Source organism: Podarcis pityusensis (assembly GCF_964106645.2).
Source record: "Podarcis pityusensis genome assembly, chromosome: 6".
NCBI lineage: Eukaryota > Metazoa > Chordata > Lepidosauria > Squamata > Lacertidae > Podarcis > Podarcis pityusensis.
The window spans coordinates 48,420,166-48,439,748 of NC_138030.1; the positions used below are offsets into that span (position 1 = coordinate 48,420,166).

The window sequence follows — 19,583 nt, forward strand, 5'->3', positions numbered from 1 at the left end:
AACCGTAGTGGCAAGAAGTGTCATGGTGGCTAAATAATAAGCATTTATATACAGATATATTTTTAAATTTTATTTCAGTCCTTAAAATGGGTGGGAAGCCTATGACCATCCAGATAGTTTGGACTCATGTTCCCTTCAATCCCAGCCAGTGTTGCCAGTGATGAGGGCTGATGGGAGTTGTAGTCCGGCAGCAGGTTCTCTTCCCGTGTTTTAAGGTTAGGGATTGGCGCTTAGAGATAATAGATTTCCCTAAAGCCAGCTGGTGGGTCAATGGCCAAGGTCAGACTTGAGCTCTGGGCTTCCTGGCCCACATTCTTAACCACTGATCTCTTGAGCAGGTGGACACGCATATCCATGCATCATCCTGCATGAACCAGAAGCATCTGTTGCGCTTCATCAAGAGGGCTATGAAGAAGCACCTGGAGGAGATTGTGCATGTGGAGAAGGGCAAGGAGCAAACTCTAAAGGAGGTCTTTGAGACCATGAATCTCACAGCTTATGATCTCAGCGTAGACACGCTTGATGTCCATGCGGTATGTCAAATAAGACCCTTCACAACGTTATTACAGGCCTTATATAGTCATTTGCAGTTTGCCAAATGGGGACGAAGAGAATTGCAGTCTTTTGTCTTCATGGTAACTTAATTACAACAATCTTTGTTGCTGCCTTTTCTAATAGGATCGTAACACCTTCCATCGCTTTGACAAGTTCAATGCCAAATATAACCCCATAGGCGAGTCTGTGCTGCGGGAGATTTTCATCAAGACAGACAACAGAGTCTCTGGAAAATATTTTGCCCATATCATCAAGGTAAGCAGATCTGTCCTTAGTTGTGTACCCAGGAGCTTCTACTTATTGCCAGAGTGCTGAATAAGCTATCCAAACTCTGTATCCCTATTCTTGCGTTGTGTGTGGTTTTAAAACTTGGGAGGAGCATTCAAATTGAGTTAGGGCATCTAGTGAACCAGGAGATGGGGCAGAGAAAGGGAACCATGCTGGGCAGTTGAGATTTCTTGACTACTAGCAGCCCACTTCATCCCTCCTGGTTTCTGAGTTTTTCCCAGATTAAGTATTGCTTTTTTGCAAACTTTGCCCTCAGACTTGAGGTCTTGAAACGTAGCTTTTGAAGGAGAGCATACATTCTTAGGCTGTCAAAATCTGTCTGGTGCCAGCTTCCATACTTGAGGAAGTAAGGGGAAGGCACAGTATGATTTCTTCTATTCATCTCAATTTGGGCTTGCAGGTTTCCCAGGAGAATAATGAAAGGCAGTCAAGATTCTAAGTTTCAAGATCTTCTTCACTCTGTCTGCTTTCTAGAATATTAGGAATAACAATGCACCTGTCTGGGGATAAAAAATAGGGCAAAGAAAGCAGTCAATTTTGAGACAGTAGGGGCTGTCTCAAAGAGCACATGTGAAGCCCAAGCAATCAATTGCAGGCAGATAAATTATTCTACCCCGCATGCAAAGGAGGTATAAGGTGTCCAAGTGCTGGATTGCCTTTGTAATGCGTTTCATCCTGCAAAAACATGAGAGTGTTTCTGTAGCAAAGGAGGGTAGTCTTTGATGTCTTTGATGAGGCTCCTTTGCTGACAAGCCCTTTCTCTCTCTCTCCTGGCAGGAGGTGATGTCTGATCTGGAAGAGAGCAAGTATCAGAATGCGGAGCTGCGGCTCTCCATCTATGGCCGAGCCCGTGATGAGTGGGACAAGCTGGCCAAGTGGGCTGTGGCTCACAAAGTGCACTCCAACAACGTGCGCTGGCTGGTGCAGGTGCCTCGCCTCTTGTGAGTGTCAACCCCCCCCCCCCGTGTTATTCCAGGAAGGGGAGCCAACCTTTGGCAGGGGAAACAGCCTCCAAGCTACGGGTACTTCGCTGTGCTGCCTTATGTGGCTTGAATTGATCGCAGTATTTTCTCCTAGTCATATGGAGGAGAAACATAGCTACATTTTCTATTTTAGCAAAGTGTAGCAAGCTGCTGGGATTATTAGAAAGGGTTTTGCGAGGGCTAGAGGGGTAGAATCTGTTGTGCTGGCGGGATTGGGGGGTTTGAAGACCCCTGCAGCTGTTGTATTGAGAACTAGGCAATAGCTACCCCAGTAGTTAAGGCGGAATCTGAAATGGAAGAGTTGGGAAAGCTTGTTCCGTAAGCAGAATCTTGCTCCTGTGGCTCTTGTTTCTGCACCTTTCCCTCACCCGCAAAGCAATCTGGGTACCAAAACAACAGCAGAAAATCCCTGATCTCTCATAGGCACCTGCATGAGCTTCTTTTCCTCTGCTGTTTTGGCACCCAGATTGTGGAGTAGCCTCCTTATAAAGGGACACATCTTGCCCCTTTTATTTTGCATTTATAAAAGAATGGTGAAAACTGTGCTGCCTGAGCAGGTATTCTTTAGGCAAGGTCTCCAAAGCAGCAATCTTACATGCACTTACTTGCATGGAATTCAGTAGGACTGATTAAAAAAAAAAAAAACACCAGCTCATAAAATTAGCAGATTACTTACCAACGCCAGTAAATGAACAAGCTGCCACCAGTTGCCTGGCAACAGCAAATTTCTTGAATGAATAAATCAATAATGTCAGTTAACTGCTCTCATGCAGGTGGCAGTTTCTGCCTTTGTTGTCTCAGCTTATCAAAGTCCACTTTGCTTCCTGTTCTCTCCTCCTCTGTCTGCTTCCTCCCCTGCTCAGTTAGGTCTCTCCCTTCAGCTCCTCTCTGCCGCCTTTCCCTTGGTTCCCAGCTTGCTCTCTTCTTGCAGCCCCCGCCAGGTCCTTCCTTAACACTGTGTAGCCACGGATGTGATTGGCCCGCAAACGTACCTTATATTGCAGCTGCTCTTACCATTGCTTTCCTGTTGCTTCTCTGATATGGTGTTAGTATATTCTGCTCCCTCCCACCCTCTTAATTTATGGTTTAAGACAAAGTAAACAAAGCTGCCAAGCTGCTTTAATGGAGAAAAGTGGGCTACGCATCATATAACTACGTCCATTTATTCCTTAGCTGGTGCCCATAATTTTCTTTTTGCTTGTTTGACTGATGGATAAAACTAAATTGACGAGGAACTCGGAGGACTTTGTTTTGATGGATCTGTGCTTGGGGCTTTAGCTGTGCTTGCTTGTAATCCTAGCTTAGCAGGAGAGCGCACTCGAAGCTTAGCTGCCCAGCTACACTATCAACACAGCTTGCAAGCCCTTCAGATAGGGTTGCACGTTCTAAGCTGAACACCTGTTCCGCTGGCTGGGGGAAGTGAATGAAAAGCCCCCCTGTCTGAATAGAGCAACAGAGTGAGTGCGCCAGCGATCTTTCAGGTGACAATGCAAAGAACAGGGGCCTGGTGGGCACCTGAGGAGTGCAACATGCTGAGTTTCTTAAATTGTGCAGAGACTAGAGTAAGCTGGGATTTTCTAAAAAGAAAGCTATGAAAGGGAAGCAAGCCCAACATTCTTGGGGCACAGTGGTAGAGCAACTGCTTTGCCATGTAGAAGGGCCAGGGTTAAATCTACAGTATCTCCAGGTAGAGCTGAGCGAAATCCCTGTGTGAAACCCTGGGGAGCTGCTGCCAGTCAGTGTAGACAGTACTGAGCTAGATGGACCAAGGGTCTGGCTTGGAATAAGGCAGCTTCAACCCCCAGCACCTCTAAATAAAATGATTAGGTAGCAGGCCACTCTCTGCTCTGGAGCGCTGCAGCTGCTGATCAGAGGATATAATAATGGGCTAGATGGGCAACTAAGTCTGATGTATTATAAAGAAGTTCCCTGTGTTCTTATGGATTAAAGATAACAGGAAGCCATGCAAATGCTGCTTTGGAAGTCGATGATGATACTTAGAATTTGTGTAGTGCTGTAGGGTGTCCAAAGTATTTCACATACATTATCTTGGTTATCCCTACAACCCTGTTTAGTAGAGTCTGTATTTTAAGTTGATATTAGGGCAGGAGAAAGTTCAGCATTTTGTAATGAGGTATTCTTGAAATACGGGGGGAGGGGGCGGTCAGCAAACACTTGTTCCTAAAAAAATAGTTGTTTTGTTTTTCATTTTTATTTAAAAACATATATTAAGAGAATTTCAATTGAAAGTTTAATAAAAAGATATAATATAGATCACTAGCTGTAATCAGTTTCAATTCCATACATTAGTATTTACATAAATACATAATGTTATTATCCTAATACTTAATGTTATTGTCCTAAAAAAGAGTTGTTGTCCACAAGGAAGAAAAGAGAAGAAATCTGTTACAATATTTAACAAGCAGCCTGCCTCAGCAAAGAAAGGAGAAGATACATAGCATACCATCATGTTTTAACCAAAGCAATGAATTGGGGAGAGATACACTAATGCTTATGGTCATGCCCCCCACTTTTTTTGCAAGGAGATATTTTGGATCAAGTTTTTGCAAGCTTGTGTTTTGGATCACATTCTTAAGACCATTGCCTAACAGTCCCTGAAGCTGTTGGCAAACTCTTGAGAATGTAGCTGTTAATTATACTGTTTCAGTCCTAGCTTGCTCAGCACTTGATTACAGGACAGATGTGTGTCCAGGCCACAACATGCTTCTTTATGTCCCAAACAGTCAAATTCTTTAGGTCAAATGTTACTATCTGAATATTCAAATGGCTCTGTTGTTTTAAATTTTCTGCTAACTCCAGTGATTTTAAATTCCTCTTCTAAGTAGCTTCCAGCGATTGCTTTGGATTTTTCTAAGTGGTTTATTGTCGTATCAAAACCATCTAGACTAGTTCCACAGTCATAAATTTATAGCCGTTTTTTCAAATGTCATTTCTTTTGATAATATGCCATTCTAATCAGTGGAGCTCAGAATTGTGATCCCATATTGCAAATGGGGGAGGTGTGGTGTGGTTTGGGACTAAGAGGGTGTGGCTCACCTAAGGCCACCTAACAGATTTATGGCAGAGGTGAGATTTGAACTAGGGTCACAATACTGCCTTAGGTCTTACTCTGGTCAAATGGCATGTGGAGTGGCTCACTCAGCCCCTGCAAGTGATAACCCTCTGGTGAACTGCAGAATATGGAGTTTTCTGCAAAGGCCTGTGTCTTAAGCTTCTGTGAATGACAACTATGCCCTCCGTGTATCTCTGCTTCCGACAGCGATGTGTACAAGACAAAGAAGCAGCTGGCCAACTTCCAGGAGATGCTGGAGAACATCTTCTTGCCCCTCTTCGAAGCTACGATCCACCCTGCCAGCCACCCGGAGCTGCACCTCTTCTTGGAGCACGTAAGTTCTGCCACCAAAAAAAGGCTGGCTGATCTGGTGTGGCTTCGTTAGGGGAAGACTGGCGAGGTATCTAGATTTGGAACAGGCTAAAGGGATAGCTATACCTTTGGATTATGTTTTTATATGTGAGGCTTGGGCACTCAGTCTTGGGGGACTGACTTTGGCTTGGCCATTTGAACCTTCAGTCTTAGCATTTCGGTCTTAGCTATGAAACAGACTTGCCTCTGCTTTCTCAGAGAAGGCTCTTGAGGATGAGCATCTCCTTAAGCACCTGTATAGCAGGTTTTCTGCATGGAGCGAGAGGATTCAGAAAAATTCTTAGTTTTCTGCATGGAGCAGAAAATCCTTAGATAAGTGGGACCATCTCATCCTCACTTTCTGTCTCTCTCTCTCTCCTTCCTTTTCCTCGGCTTCTTGATGGGCAGGTGGATGGATTTGACAGCGTGGATGACGAATCAAAGCCAGAGCACCACATCTTCAACTTAGACAGCCCCTTGCCTGGGAACTGGGTGGAGGAGGACAACCCACCCTATTCCTACTACCTTTACTACACATATGCTAACATGGTGGTTTTGAATCACCTGCGCAGGTAGGAGGCTCTCTTCTTACCTCCCCCCCACCCCCCAGTATACATGGATGAGACTCCAGAATGCTAGCTCCACAGGCAAAAGTGGGGAACCTTTATAGCCCAAGGGCCACATTCCCTTTGGGCAGCCACATGTCTGTGGTGGGTGAGGCCAGAGGCAAAAGCGGGTTTTGCCTTTGTACAGTAGACTGGTTTCTGCCCCTGCATGCCCGTCTCTGTTCTCCATCCAGAGAAGCATCCATTCCTGCCTACGTCAAAGAGGCAGTGTGACCTGAGCAGAGCCCCCAGAGCCGGACAGAGAGGTCTCGAGGCCTGAGGTTCCCCAGTCCTGTTCCTTTAAGGCTCTTTGCGCAACCTCCTGAGCCAAGTCTCCTTGGGTGCCTGCTGACTGAGCACGCAGCGCTGTGCCCTATTAGATAAGCAGGTTCACAGAGCCCTTGGAGGTGGCTGCTGGGTTTTGTGTTAGCTTCACACCTTCGATGTTGTTGCTTGGATCCCAGTTCCCATTCCACTTCTCATTCTAACGGCTCATCGCCTACTCCTCCTACAGAAAGACACTGCTGCCAGTAATGGATGAAATTCAAAGACTATTTAGTTAAATATGCTAAGATAACTTAATTGGAAAAACTTGCAAATACCAGATAGGCCTAGGATTGAAATATGTGATGTTAGAGAATAATATGTTTAAAGTTAAAATGAAAAGAAAGAAAGATGTTAAGTGATTAAGTTAATTTTATGAGAAAATTGGTTTTGGAAAACTGTTACAATGAAATACACTGAAATTTAGCTAGGGGGATTTGAGAAAGTCACTTAACAATGTTACTAAGATTGGATTAAGTACAGTTAAGGTGTGTGTGTGTTTGTTTGTTTGTTTGTTTGTTTGTTTAAAAATCTTGGAAAATCAATTTAAAAAATTTGGATAAAAAATAAAAGAAAGACACTGCTGCCAGTTAGCTACCAAGTTCAAGATGCCGGTCTTGGTGCATAAAGCCCTTTACAGCTTGGGAGCAGGATACCTGAAAGATCGCCTCAACCCTTATATACCCAGTCAATCAATTTGTTCTGCAGCTGAGGGCCTTCTGCAAGATGCCATTTTATCAGGAAGTCCGCTCAATATAGGAATTGGAACTTTCGTGTTGTTGCACCTACACTTTGGAATTCCCTCCCCATGTACACTGAACAGGTTCCATTTCCGTTGTCTTTTTAGGCATCTATTGAAGACCATCCTCCTTCAAAAAGCCTTTTAAGCTGAGATTGGTCCTAACCTGCATCTGTGTTAGAATAGTTTTGAAGATGCTTTGATTGTTTTATCACCTGTTGTTTGTCACCCTGGGCTCCCTGGGGAGGATATAAATGTAATAAATAGGCAGATAAAATGAAGGCACTATACAGTGACACTGAACTGTGTGTTTTGCCGCTGGTTCTCTAGGAAGAGAGGCTTTCACACCTTCGTGCTGCGCCCCCACTGTGGAGAGGCAGGGCCCATCCACCATCTGGTATCTGGTTTCATGCTGTCTGAGAACATATCACATGGCCTCCTGCTCCGCAAGGTGAGAGTAAGAAGGGGAGGGGGGCACACCTGGAAAACGAGAGCGTGTGTGCCCATGTGCAAACTCGGTGGCAGAGCACATGCAGAAGCTTCCAGGTTCAGTTCCTGGCATCTCATGAGCCTTCTGAACTTGTTGAAGGAGGCACACCCTGGGTATTGCTGCTATTCACTTCTGAGCCAAGGATTTGACGAAGCTCAACACTCCCCAGATGTGCTGCCCAGCTCCTAAACCTGCATTTCTTCCATAGGCACCTGTGCTGCAGTACCTCTACTACCTGGCCCAGATTGGCATTGCCATGTCCCCACTCAGCAATAACAGCCTCTTCTTAAGCTACCATCGAAACCCTCTGCCAGAGTACCTCTCTCGGGGCCTCATGGTCTCCCTGTCCACAGATGACCCACTGCAGTTCCACTTCACTAAGGTGAGTGTGATGTCGCGGAGGCCAAGTGAGGCCATGACCCTGTGGCAGATGACATCCATTTACCTGTCTTGTGTAACTTCTGACCTTGCAAAAAAAAACCTCCACAAAAAACCACTACCCACTCCAAGCAAAATGCTTTTTTGACAAGCCTTTCCTTCTTGTAAAGTTTGTATGAATCTGTATTCCACTGGTTCTTTTCAAAGAATTCTAGAGTTGGAAGGTACCCCCAGTCCAACCCCCTTCAATGCAGAAATCACAATGAAAGCATCCCTGACAGATGGCCATCCAATTTCTGCTTTAAAGCCTCTGTTAAAGGAGAGAGTGCCACCTTCCAGGGCAGTGTGCTCTACTGTCGAACAGCAATTAGTGTCAGAATGTCCTTCGTAATTGGAATCTCCTTTCTTGTACCTTTAATCCATTGGTTGGGTTCTTTCCATTCCACTAAGCTTCTGTTATTCCCACTATAGCAATCTTCTCCTTTTAGCGGCAAGCATTCCAGTTCCTTCCCCCACCGCAACCCCCAACTTGGCTTGGAAGCTCTCACAGTATTATCACATTTCTTCCGTTTCCCCCTGAGGTCCTTTGGCTGCTTCTCCCATCCTGCTCTGTTCTTGTTGCCTAATTCTGCTAACTTGGATGCTCAGAAACATTTTCACCCTCACCCTGAAGCAGATGCTTCCCAGCTCCTGTTGGCTTTTCCCTAGGAGCGTCAGTTTAAAATCTGCTTGGAATGTTTCTGATAAGTGACATCTTAGTTCACATAGAGCCTAGGCCTTTTTGCAGAGGTCTGGCATGCCCCAAGACATTCCCTAGTGCCTAAGAAGTGCCAAAGCTCTTCTCCAAATACCTCATCCATGCACTGAATCTCCTACACCCCCCTGCCAGCTCGCCTACAAATGGAATGGGTAGCATTTCAGAGCAAGCTACCTTGGAGAAGCCCTACATTTCACCTTCCTACCTAGCCAGATGAATTGATAGCAGTCAGTTAAATGTCTTTTCTGCATGACAGACGCTTATAGAACTTGGATCTGAGGGCTGGGACCTTGTGGAAGACTTCAGAAGTAACTTTAGCAACTGTTCTTGGCTGGAGGGGGGGGCCGGAATCATATTCTGTCTCCATTTTGGTCATATATGTACATTTCTTGGGTTCCACTTTGTAGGCAGATTTTCCTTTTAATTCCTTTTCTGCTTGTGCAAGCTCAGAGTAAGTTCCTCTCAACAAGTCAGCACGAATGCTGCCACCTAGTGACTGTTCAGTTGTCTGGACAGATGCCTGTCCACTACAGCTGTCAGAGCAAGAACGTAATAGTCAGCCTGTAGTGTTGAGCTTGATTCAGCCTGGAGGGATAGTAGCGGAAGGCCAGGCCAGGGTTACAACTGAACTTTATTTACAGGAGATGTTGCTTCAGCTGTCTGCATCTTTTCAGCTATATTCGCCGCATGCCGTTGTCCTAATTTTCCTAGTACATGCTGTTCTCCTAATTGTCTAGTGCAGAGAAATTGTGGTAGGGTAGCCAGAATATGCCCCATGATCTCATAAATATCACACTCCTACCCATCTGATCCAGTGTGCACCAGAATCTCCAAACCCAGCTCAGTGGCATGTCTTAATGCTCTTTATATACAAACAGAGGGTGCAAGTAGGTTACTTTAGACTCTGGAGTTTATGTGGAGGTGCCCTTTTTTGAAGACAATGTGTATAACTTCGCTGCTTTCAAAATGTGGTCAGACAGCCCTGCTTCATTGGGAGACCCTCCTGCTTGTTCTTCTGAGTGGGACCCTAGACACCTGATGGGGCCACTGTATGTTCTCATCTGCAGTATAGTCCATGATGCAGCCTGACTGACAAAACCATCTCTTACAGGAACCCCTGATGGAAGAGTACAGCATCGCCACACAGGTTTGGAAGCTCAGCTCCTGTGATATGTGCGAACTTGCACGCAACAGTGTGCTCATGAGTGGCTTCTCCCACAAGGTAACGCTACATCTTTTTTCCCCCTGAAAAGAGGTTGCCTTTGTTCCCTAAACTCTCAGAGAATACAGTACACAAGAATACCCCAGCAACTCCCTTCTGTATCGGTTCATGGCCGGATGTCTCCAGCTTTGGAAATTTAAGATCAGTTTAGAACTGCCTCCTGCCCAGCTGTGCCTTTACACAAACATGAACATGCTCCAGCTGAAGATCTTTGTATTTGTCATGTGACAACTGGGCTCTGTGAAAGGCAGTGGCTGGGATCAGGCCCAGAGGGTCTCTTCTCAGCCCAATTCCTTCCACTCTGTGGCCTTTTCTGCAGCATGACCGCTTCTGAAAGGGAAGAAATTGAGCTCAGAAGGAGTTGTGTCATGAGGTGAATATTCTGTAACCTCCCTGCTCCTCTCCGGACTTTGTGACCCTTTAAGTTTAAGTAATGAAGGATCTGTCCTCCTGGTTGTCAATAAGACCCTGGTGGATGGGAGAGGGAATTTTGGATAATGCTGTCCCTGTGGCCTCTTGAGCTCAATTTCTCCCAACTCAATACCACTGCAGTCCTTTTATGTGAAAGAAGTCCCCCTCCTTACCAAAAGGATTCTTCTTCCAGTCCAGGCCAGCTGAGAGCAGCTCACATTTTCTGCCCCTGTGGGATTTGAAAAGGCAGGAATCAAAGAGTGGTTCTAATCTGTCTCCTCCTCTGCCCTTGTTAGGTTTTGAGATGTCTTCACAAAGATATCCTACTTTTGCAATATAAGGAATTGTTGCACCCTGGAGTGTTCCTGTTTAGGATTCCTGCCATTTTCAAGTGTGCTCCATTCCATTCCCCCCCCCCCCCCGATTTTCAAGTTCTACCCATCCACCCAGTAGTCAGTTGCTATTCTGTGCTCATTGAGCATGTTCAGTCCTTAATCAGCTGTTTTTATTCTTGCATTACCCATTCGGGTTTGTACTTCTCCAAAACATTGACATTTCACCCCCAGGTCTGCTGATAACCTGTCTTTGGTATGTGGAAGGTGCCATTTTGGCCTCATAAGGAATGGCACTCAGAGGACAAGTTCTCTCTTAGGGTATAGAGAACCATAAATGTAGCTGCCTTTCTTTTCTTTTGCAAAAATTGCATTTTAGCCTTGATGAGAAACTATAGAGATGTAGCCCATTATCCTAGCAGCCTAGACGTAGGCTCAGTTTTGTTGCCAGCTCTTTACAGCTTCCACAGGGGTTTCTTTTTTACAGATTTCTTAAAGACAGACAAAGGTATTCTGGGATTTTATGCTTAGTGCTAGCCTTGATTAAAGTGCTCATGGGTTACCATGCAGTTGAATGGCACAGTGGAAAAGCATAAGTTGTCACTTGTCCTAACAATGGATTGGTCTCTTTCTTCTTTGCCCAGGTGAAGAGCCAGTGGCTTGGGCACAACTACCACAAGGAGGGTCCTGAGGGCAACGACATCCGGCGCACCAACGTGCCAGACATCCGGGTGGCCTACCGCTATGAGACACTTTCCCAGGAACTGACCCTCATCACGCAGGCTGTGCAGACGGAGGAACTGGAGACCATCCAGGAGGAAGACCTTCTGACTATGAGCTCCAGCCTGGATGCTCGCTGAAGAATGGCCGGCACACAATCTCCCCTCCATCCCCTTCTTGGCCTGCCAAGGTGGGGCTGTCCTACAAGCATGAAGAGATCCTGACCAACCCACCCACCTCACCCCGGCCCCACGGACCGTTTTAATTTCCTGTTGTGTTTTTGTTTTTAAGCATCTTGTTATCTTCTGTTATCTCCTGGAAAGGCATTAATGGGTTGGGGTTTTTTTTGCACTTGGTAACCTGCTGGGGCAATGGAGGCGGGGGTGTCAGAGAAATTCCTTTTGGGGGTCTCTAGAATGAGTTCTAGAAAGGGGGAAGAACATCCTGCAGATGTTGGCAGTGCTGTTTTTGAGCAGAGGCTGGACAGCAAAGAGTAAGGCTGTGGCAGAGACCTGCTGAGTGGACCTTAGAGGCGCCTGGCAACAGTTGCATGGAGGCCAAATGAAGCACCAGCATGGAAGCATGTGTCCCAGTTGTATTTGGAATGAGATGCTGTGAGTGTTTGTGTGGCTCTGCCAAGGGATAGAGCAGAGTGGTGGTGCCTTCTGCTACGCTGGATTTTTGTTTGTCCTCTGTTTGGCTGCTGGCAGCTGGAGTTTCTGATTGGCCAATAAAGCATCCTCTCTATCTCTATTTCTCTTTGGTTAGGCAGCCCTGCCTTTTATTATCAGAGCAGCATGTTAGCGCAGCTCTCCCATGCTGCAGCCTCCAGTGCACAGCGTGGCCACGTGGTGAGAGTCTTTTCTGTCTCAAGCCCTTAAACTCTGGTGTCTTTTGCTTGGGGAAAGCGCCAGTTCTCAACGCCCCTGCCTTGGGAGGCAAAATACTGTGAGTGGCTGGGGAATAGTGGGCCTTCGAGTCTAGCCCAGCAGGATAAAGAGAAAGTAGCCTGCCAGGTAACTGGCATATTTAGCATTTGTCTGTCCCTCTCTACAATCATGTATCAAAGAGGTCTTTATCTAAGTGTAACAAGAGGAGCCGTAACACCCATCCTAGCAGGGGCTTTTGCCTTAAGGTTGAAATGGATGTGACATGGGCGTTCTGTGATCAGCCATCTTGAGTATTCCTTTATTTATGTCCTTTTGAAACAAAAAAACACCTTAAACATCTGTTTTTGGTTGGATCAGTGTCACTGAGAGTGCATGTGTTAATCCATTTATCTGATCTAAACTGGTGCCCTCCCCTCACCCCACAAGCCACCCTTAGCCCAGGAGCAGGGCAAAAAACAATATCTGCATCATATTTATATTATTTTCTTGGAACATTTCTGCTGTTTGGGGAGTAGATCAGCAAAATGGTGCCCACTTCAGTATTGCTGTTTGTTCCAAACAAAATCTGACTCCTCCTCCCTGGAGCTGCTCTAGAATAGCATTGTTGTTTTTAAACCCCACCCTGTTGGGTCAAAGAGCGGTTTCTTGTCAATTGCTTGAGCTTGGGGAGAGCCGTTAGCTCTCAGTACGCCTTGCCACGCTTGGGCATAGACCACGTGGGCAACCTCCTTTGTCCTTTGCATTGGGTTGAGAACAGCCTCTTGTGTCTGCCCTTGCATAATGCATATGTACGTCAAGATCTTCTTTCTACATTTGGCAAGTAAACATGCCATAGAAATAGTTTAGCTTTCTCACCAGCAAAGTTGCTGCTGTTCTGGGAACTGACTTTGATGCCTCCTGCTTATTGCGAATGGGTAATGAATCTCAAGGAGGCAACAGGCAGTAACTTATACTTCCTGCTGAAGCCATGTGACTCAAAATGGAAACGCGCAGAAGAACATGGATCCGTGCCTTTCCCTGCTCTCCATTTTGAGTCCCGCCCTGTGAAAGGTTCATAACGGTTAGAAGGGTCCCCTCCACAGATCTCTGGCCAAGCTGTTCACCATCACATAGCTTGTGAAGCTTGGTTGTGGGCAGCTCACCATCCTTGACATATTGGGCCTCTGTGGCCCCCTTAGCAGTCTGTGTGCAACTAGTCGCAGTAAGGAATTCCTCGTGAGCACAGCCGCTTGGAGTAGAAGACCAGTCTCAGACAGTGCTCACTCCTTTCAGACTCTCGGGCAAAGTCTGCATTGCTCACGAACAAAGGCTTCTCGGTGGTGAGTCGATTGCATGGCGCCACCTCTCCCTTGCTGTTGCCAAGGCACTTTTGACCTTGTAGTTGCAAGCAGCTTTGATTCAATGGAAAAATGCGTTTGCTAAACATTAGATGGGCAGCAGCAATAGAAATGGGGTTTTTATTTTTTCTAAGGTTGGGCAGGGAGCTTGCGGAGCCCTCCCTCTAGGCTGCTGTGGACCAAAATCTGAAGATCCATACTGCAGCCAGTGCCTTGCTTAAAGTAGTACATGGAGTGTGCCAAGACTGGGTAGATTTCCCCTTGAGCTTCTACCTCTGAAACAGGCACTTGCTCTCCTTCGTGTCCGTGTGTTTGTGTGTGTACAAGAGGGACAGGGAGAATTCTTAAAGGGTCAAAATGTTTTCTTTGTATGACTGGCATCTCACCTCCATGGCCTGAAAGGGGGAAACCTTTTTTTCTTTCCTCCCCTACCTCTGTGCTTTTGTTTGGGTACTCTGAGAGGGCAGTGGAGGTGTTTTGCCTTGGTTTCAGCTAGCCTTGCGGATCGGAGCCACAGCATTTTGGTCTGTATCTTTGTGAAGATAACGGAATCTCGACTCAGGGAGTTGAATGTACCTTGGTCTATGTCAAGAGGGTTCTCCCCTCCCCACAGATCCCTCCCTCCTTCCTTCCTTCCTTGCCGCAACCTGCCTTGCTTCGCTTTGGTATCTGGTGCGGCACACACCATGTTAGTTTTTGCTTTGTTGTCAGATGGAGATGAAACCCGTATCCCCCTGGCAATTACTGCATCCTCCTATCACACACTCTTGATAATTTTGACGTAGTTTGGATGAACTATCTGCTTGTCTGTGCTGAAATGTGATGTTAAAAATCCTATCAAACATGAGCATGATCCATCATTAAAGATTATTTAAGTAAGTCTTCTGTGTTGTTTCTGACTGAATGGACTTCTTCCTTTGGATGACTTATAGACCACACACAGAGCTATTGCTCAGATTGCTTCCACACAAGGATGGAGTATGTTTTATGCGGGACATTAATCATCTAAAGGACCAAAGTCTAAAAATGCCACCGTGACAGTTGTACACTTTTCAAACTGAGCAATCAACACCATGTCTTTGTGGACTGCAGGCCAACTACTCCTTTTTAAGAAATGATTTTTTTTTTAAAAAATGAATTAGTATGTTAAACATTCAAAAATATAAATGTATACGAGTTACAGAAAATGCATCAAATATACATGGTTGGTGCTTTAATTCAGAGAGCCAAGAAATGCTGCTTGCGTTGTAACAAAGACAGACATTAACCCCCCTCCCAGAGTATCATTGCTAAAGGTCTATTTTCTCTCCAGAAGGCAGGAGAGAGAGGTCTGGGATATTCTGATATAATTTCACTGAAGACAATTCTTGTGGGGGTGGTGAGTCGGGGTGTATCCCTGTAAGTTAAAGTGGTAGACCAGTACAGAACTGAAAACACCTTCCTTTCTTGTGAGTCACAGAGCAAAATGGGTGAAATGAAACCCAGGAATCCTGTTTGCACCAAGCCTTCCTGAGGGGGCTTTTGAAAGCTTGGAACAGCAGGAAATTATGGGCCAGGTATCTAACTTAGCTAGGATTGCCTATCTAAGAAAATGTGAGCTTGTGGATTTTGACCCTAGAGAACAATCAGATAAGGTTGGAACGCAGCTCATAAAACAGTAGCTAACGATCATGACCACCACCAGGTTGACTGGAATGTGGGCTTGGTTCAAAACGAGAGGTTTCCAGATAGCTGGACTCCCTTACCCCAATACCCGCTCTTAATTTGTACATGGTGCGTTATGTAACACACAGTGATATCTCTAGTTAACCCAGGCTTGCATAAATATATATTGGCAGTAGTTTGAACAATTTGGGGCCTGTTTCGCTGGCGGAGACAGGTAGTTTATGAAAATGCAAGGCTACTATCCACATAGGTGCTCCTGTCTCCTTTCACTGAGTACATGAATTAGTGCACTTTGTCGTCATTGCTTTTTAAGACAATGACTCACAACTTGGGGGGTGGGGTGGGAGAGGAATGAACTCCATCCAATGCCCAGTGCTGTATCAAGTAGAACAGGGGTCAGCAAACCTTTTCAGCTGTGGGCTGGTCCACTGTCCCTCAGACCTTGTGGGGGGCCGGACTATATTTTGGGGGAGGAAAAATGAACAAATTCCTATGCCCCACAAATTACCCAGAGATGCATTTTAAATAAAAGGGCACATTCTACTCATGTAAAAACACACTGATTCCTGGACCGTCCGCGGGCTAGATTGAGAAGGCGATTGGGCCGGATGTGGACCCCAGGCCTTAGGTTGCCTACCCATGAAGTAGAAGGTGAGTGCCTACATACAAGCAGATATAGTAGTCGGGAATATTCCAGGTTTGGCAAGTTGGAACCTTCCTTTTCAAGGGTGCAGATAGTTGTAGCAGATAGTAACTTAGCACCGACTGTGCTAGCTGGTTGCTCCAAACTCCTTTCTGAGGCTATCTTGGCAAATTCATGTAGTGTTTGCTGTTTTAGGTGAAACTGGTCCCTGCTCCTGCCAACCTAGCAGTTTGAAAGCACGTCAAAGTGCAAGTAGATAAATAGGTACTGCTCCGGTGGGAAGGTAAACGGCGTTTCCGTGTGCTGCTCTGGTTCGCCAGAAGCGGCTTAGTCATGCTGGCCACATGACCCGGAAGCTGTCTGCGGACAAACGCCGGCTTCCTCAGCCAATAAAGCGAGATGAGCGCTGCAACCCCAGAGTCGGTCACGACTGGACCTAATGGTCAGGGGTCTCTTTACCTTTACCTTAAAAATACTCTTTGTTTTTAAGTAGGCATAGGCAAACTTGGCCCTCCATGTTTTGGGACTACAACTCCTATCAGGACCTAACAGGACCAGTGGTCAGGGATGATGGGAGTTGTGGTCCCAAAACATCTGGAGGGCCGAGTTTGCCTATGCCTGTTTTTAAGCACAGCCTTGGGGTTAAAGAATTGGAGCTGGGAAATCCGAGTTCGAACCCACTCTTCATGGGCTCATTCTGTGGCTGTGGTCAAGTGTGACTGTCTCCCGGCTGCAAAATAGAAATAAGAAACTTGCCATTTGGGATTTTGTGGTGGGTGGAAGATCAATACAGTAAGGATAGTAAAGTAGTTCCTGAATTAAAAATGCTTCAGAGATGAGAAAACTTGTGGAGCATGAAATAATTGCAAAATGCCATGTTGTGAAGTTGCCAGAAGATGGTGCTCTAGCTTTTCTGAAACAAAACTGGGGCGGGCGTAGGCAACCCAATCGCCTTCTCAATCTGGCCCACGGGCGGTCCAGGAATCAGCGTGTTTTTACATGAGTAGAATGTGTGTTTTTATTTAAATTGCATCTCTGGGTTATTTGTGGGGCATAGGAATTCATTCTTTTTTTCCAAAATATAGTCTGCCCCCCCCCCATGGTCTGAGGGACGGTGGACCGGCCCACAGCTGAAAAAGGTTGCTGACCCCTGCTCTGGGGGATTGTTGCATTTGAGAGGAGCAAGAGATAACAACTGTTCCTCCTTCATTTTTCCTGAGGGGGTGCAAGGCAAGGGAACCTCAATGGGTGCCAGCTACCAAAATCCCCGTCTTTTGCAAATGCTTTCCTTCCACCACCTGCTACTGTTTCTGAAGGTTTGCCTGGATTGAAAACTCCTGGACTCCGTTGCCACAGTGCCTTGTGTGAAGCGATTGAATCCATAGGGTGAGTGCGTGTATGTCAGGGATTGTGGGCCTTTCTGAGCCCCTTTGCAAACCAGAGGAACTGTTTGGGGCACCACACACATCACAGCGAAGGACACCTCTCAACCTATTATAATAATTTTTTAATTTATATCCCGTCCATCTGGCTGGGTTTCCCCAGCCACTCTGGGCGGCTTACAACATATATAAAAACACAACAAAAACGTCAAATATTAAAAAACAAAATATCCTATACATGGAACAAACAAAACAATAAATCAGTAGAAACCAATAACAATAATTACAACAGTTTACAGTTATATCCAAATTAAAATAACCGCCAACCCCAACTAAACATTTAACCAACACCAACCCAACAAAAATGAAACAGAGGAACCAAAATTGGAACCTTTTAAAACATTTTAGCCAGTTTCCCCAACCCAAGAGTTGTTCCGGCAATGTCCCTCTGGCCTCCCAGAAGCCTCTTTTAGCTGTTCGATGTGAGTCTGGGCCCCGCCCACTAGGCCAGGTGGAAATGGGCCTTGCCGCAGGGAGCGGTCTTCCTTCCAGCACTCACAGCAGCAGCGGTGTCCCTCTGGCATTCTGCTGGTTACAGTAGAATGCTTATTTCCAGCCTCCTATCAACAGGGGAGGAGACCTCTATGGGCCCCAGTATGACTTAAGTTTTGTTATGTTTAGATAACGGTGGGAGAAATGGGACACGATTACTAATATAACATCCAAACCTTGATCTGCTTTATTGGGCATCTGAACACCAGAGGGACACCTCTAGAAAACCAAAAGGAAGCCGGGCCAAGAGACTGCCATAAGAGTTGTGGGAAGATTTCTGTGCAAGGCAGAATTACGAAGGCCGGGCGGGGTGGGGGTGGGGGGAGAGAGAGGTAACCTGAGACAGGTGTATCAGATGGTGAGCAGCCCAGGCCAGGAGAACAGCAGGAGGACTCTACTAGCCCTGCCTCATTGCAGAAGAATACAAAATCGCCCTGTACAACGGATTAACAGTGAATTCTATCCCTAAAGAAAGGAGCACCCTTTTTATTCAGTAGGCAGGATAATACGTAATGTCACTGGAGAAAGCATCAGATTTGGTTTCAAGGTGTCCTCAGCTCACCAGTGTTAATTTCTTAATGTAGGACGTCCTGTCGGCAAGCTGCATGCTTGTGCCACAAGTTCCCATCAAAATAATCCACAAGATGTGAAAAACCATCCATACAGAGCATGAGAAGCCCTCTCTCCAGCACATGAGGTGTTCTTAGTGTTCTTCAGCCAGTTTTTCTGCATAACGGGGGGTATATTCACATTACCACTTATTCCACGTCCAGGGCCACCTCACTGCTAATTTTTGAAGCTGCGTTCACATGATGTCAGCCATGATGCTTATTGATCCTATAGATTCTTGATAAATACTGCTGTTTGATGCATTTTTTCCTCAAGCCACCTTCAGTCTCTGTATCCTAATGTGTTTTCTAATGTGAACATAACCCAGAAGCTGCTGTGCAGATGAGCATGCAAGCGCAGAAGACATCTGAATGAATAGGCTTTCCAGGGGGGTTGTGGGGCAGGGAAACATTGTGGCTTGAAACGCAACTGGGCACATGGGGGGGGGGGGGAGATGACCTTGCTGCATCTCAAGCCACTGATGTGAATATGCCCTAAAAGGACAAACACAATTTGGTTTATTAGCCTTCTCCAGTGTCCTGTTTTGTTATGCAACTTCCTATGAGTTCAGTCTTTTAAGAATTAAATGTATTATAGATAGATATGTATAATGAAAAAAACAAATCAACCCATTTTCTTCAATTGCATAATTTTAAGTATCTTATGTTCACCAATTTAGATCCAAATATCACCCTTGCTAAAAAAAATCAAGGTCCAGAACCAGTACCTCCAGTTGGTGCAGGTTTTCAAAACTTCGCAACCATCTGTTAAACACCCCCCCCCCAACACCAACATGACCCAGCGGTCGTGCATTGTTCCCATGAAATCATGTAAAAGGACCTGCTGTTATATTATTAAACAATATTCACTGCACATCTGTAACCAGGTTCATAGCTCCATTTCATGGAAATCCCACGCATTTTGTAAAGACTTAGTGACAGAAATAATCCCTATTCCACACATGCAATGTAATAACCCATGAGGTCTACATGGAGAGTCCAGCTCTTGTTAGGTGAAACTAAGAAACGGTTCAGGTTTGTTGATTTAGTACTTCAACAGCAGGTGCTGCATTCCTAGAGAAATTTCACAAAACACTTATCCGATCACTTAAACTCCTGATTATCTCATTCTTACCTTTCCTCCCTCTACTTCCTGTTGCCTTAAGTATATTTAATTCCAGGCACATTTCCCCTTCACTTTTCTTATCACAAAGTCCAGTCTTTGGGGGGAATTACACCCCAGTTTTTGAAGCTGAACCCAAGGTCCCTATTTATGGT

At 45.7% G+C, this 19,583-nt stretch overlaps 1 protein-coding gene across 4 annotated transcripts in view; it reads left to right on the forward strand.

Annotated features, from left to right (window-relative positions):
• Nucleotides 1-14,334, forward strand: part of AMPD2 (adenosine monophosphate deaminase 2) — a 48,744-nt gene extending 34,410 nt beyond the window's left edge. For all 4 annotated transcript variants that reach the window (XM_081010518.1, XM_081010517.1, XM_081010519.1 and 1 more), the window contains 9 exons: nucleotides 339-533; nucleotides 679-810; nucleotides 1,621-1,784; nucleotides 5,107-5,233; nucleotides 5,659-5,822; nucleotides 7,249-7,369; nucleotides 7,617-7,790; nucleotides 9,655-9,765; nucleotides 11,153-14,334. In XM_081010518.1, the coding sequence (XP_080866644.1) occupies nucleotides 339-533; nucleotides 679-810; nucleotides 1,621-1,784; nucleotides 5,107-5,233; nucleotides 5,659-5,822; nucleotides 7,249-7,369; nucleotides 7,617-7,790; nucleotides 9,655-9,765; nucleotides 11,153-11,368 (1,404 nt within the window). In that variant the 3' untranslated portion in view covers nucleotides 11,369-14,334. The remainder of the gene's footprint in view (nucleotides 1-338; nucleotides 534-678; nucleotides 811-1,620; nucleotides 1,785-5,106; nucleotides 5,234-5,658; nucleotides 5,823-7,248; nucleotides 7,370-7,616; nucleotides 7,791-9,654; nucleotides 9,766-11,152) is intronic.
• Nucleotides 14,335-19,583: the final 5,249 nt, after the last annotated feature.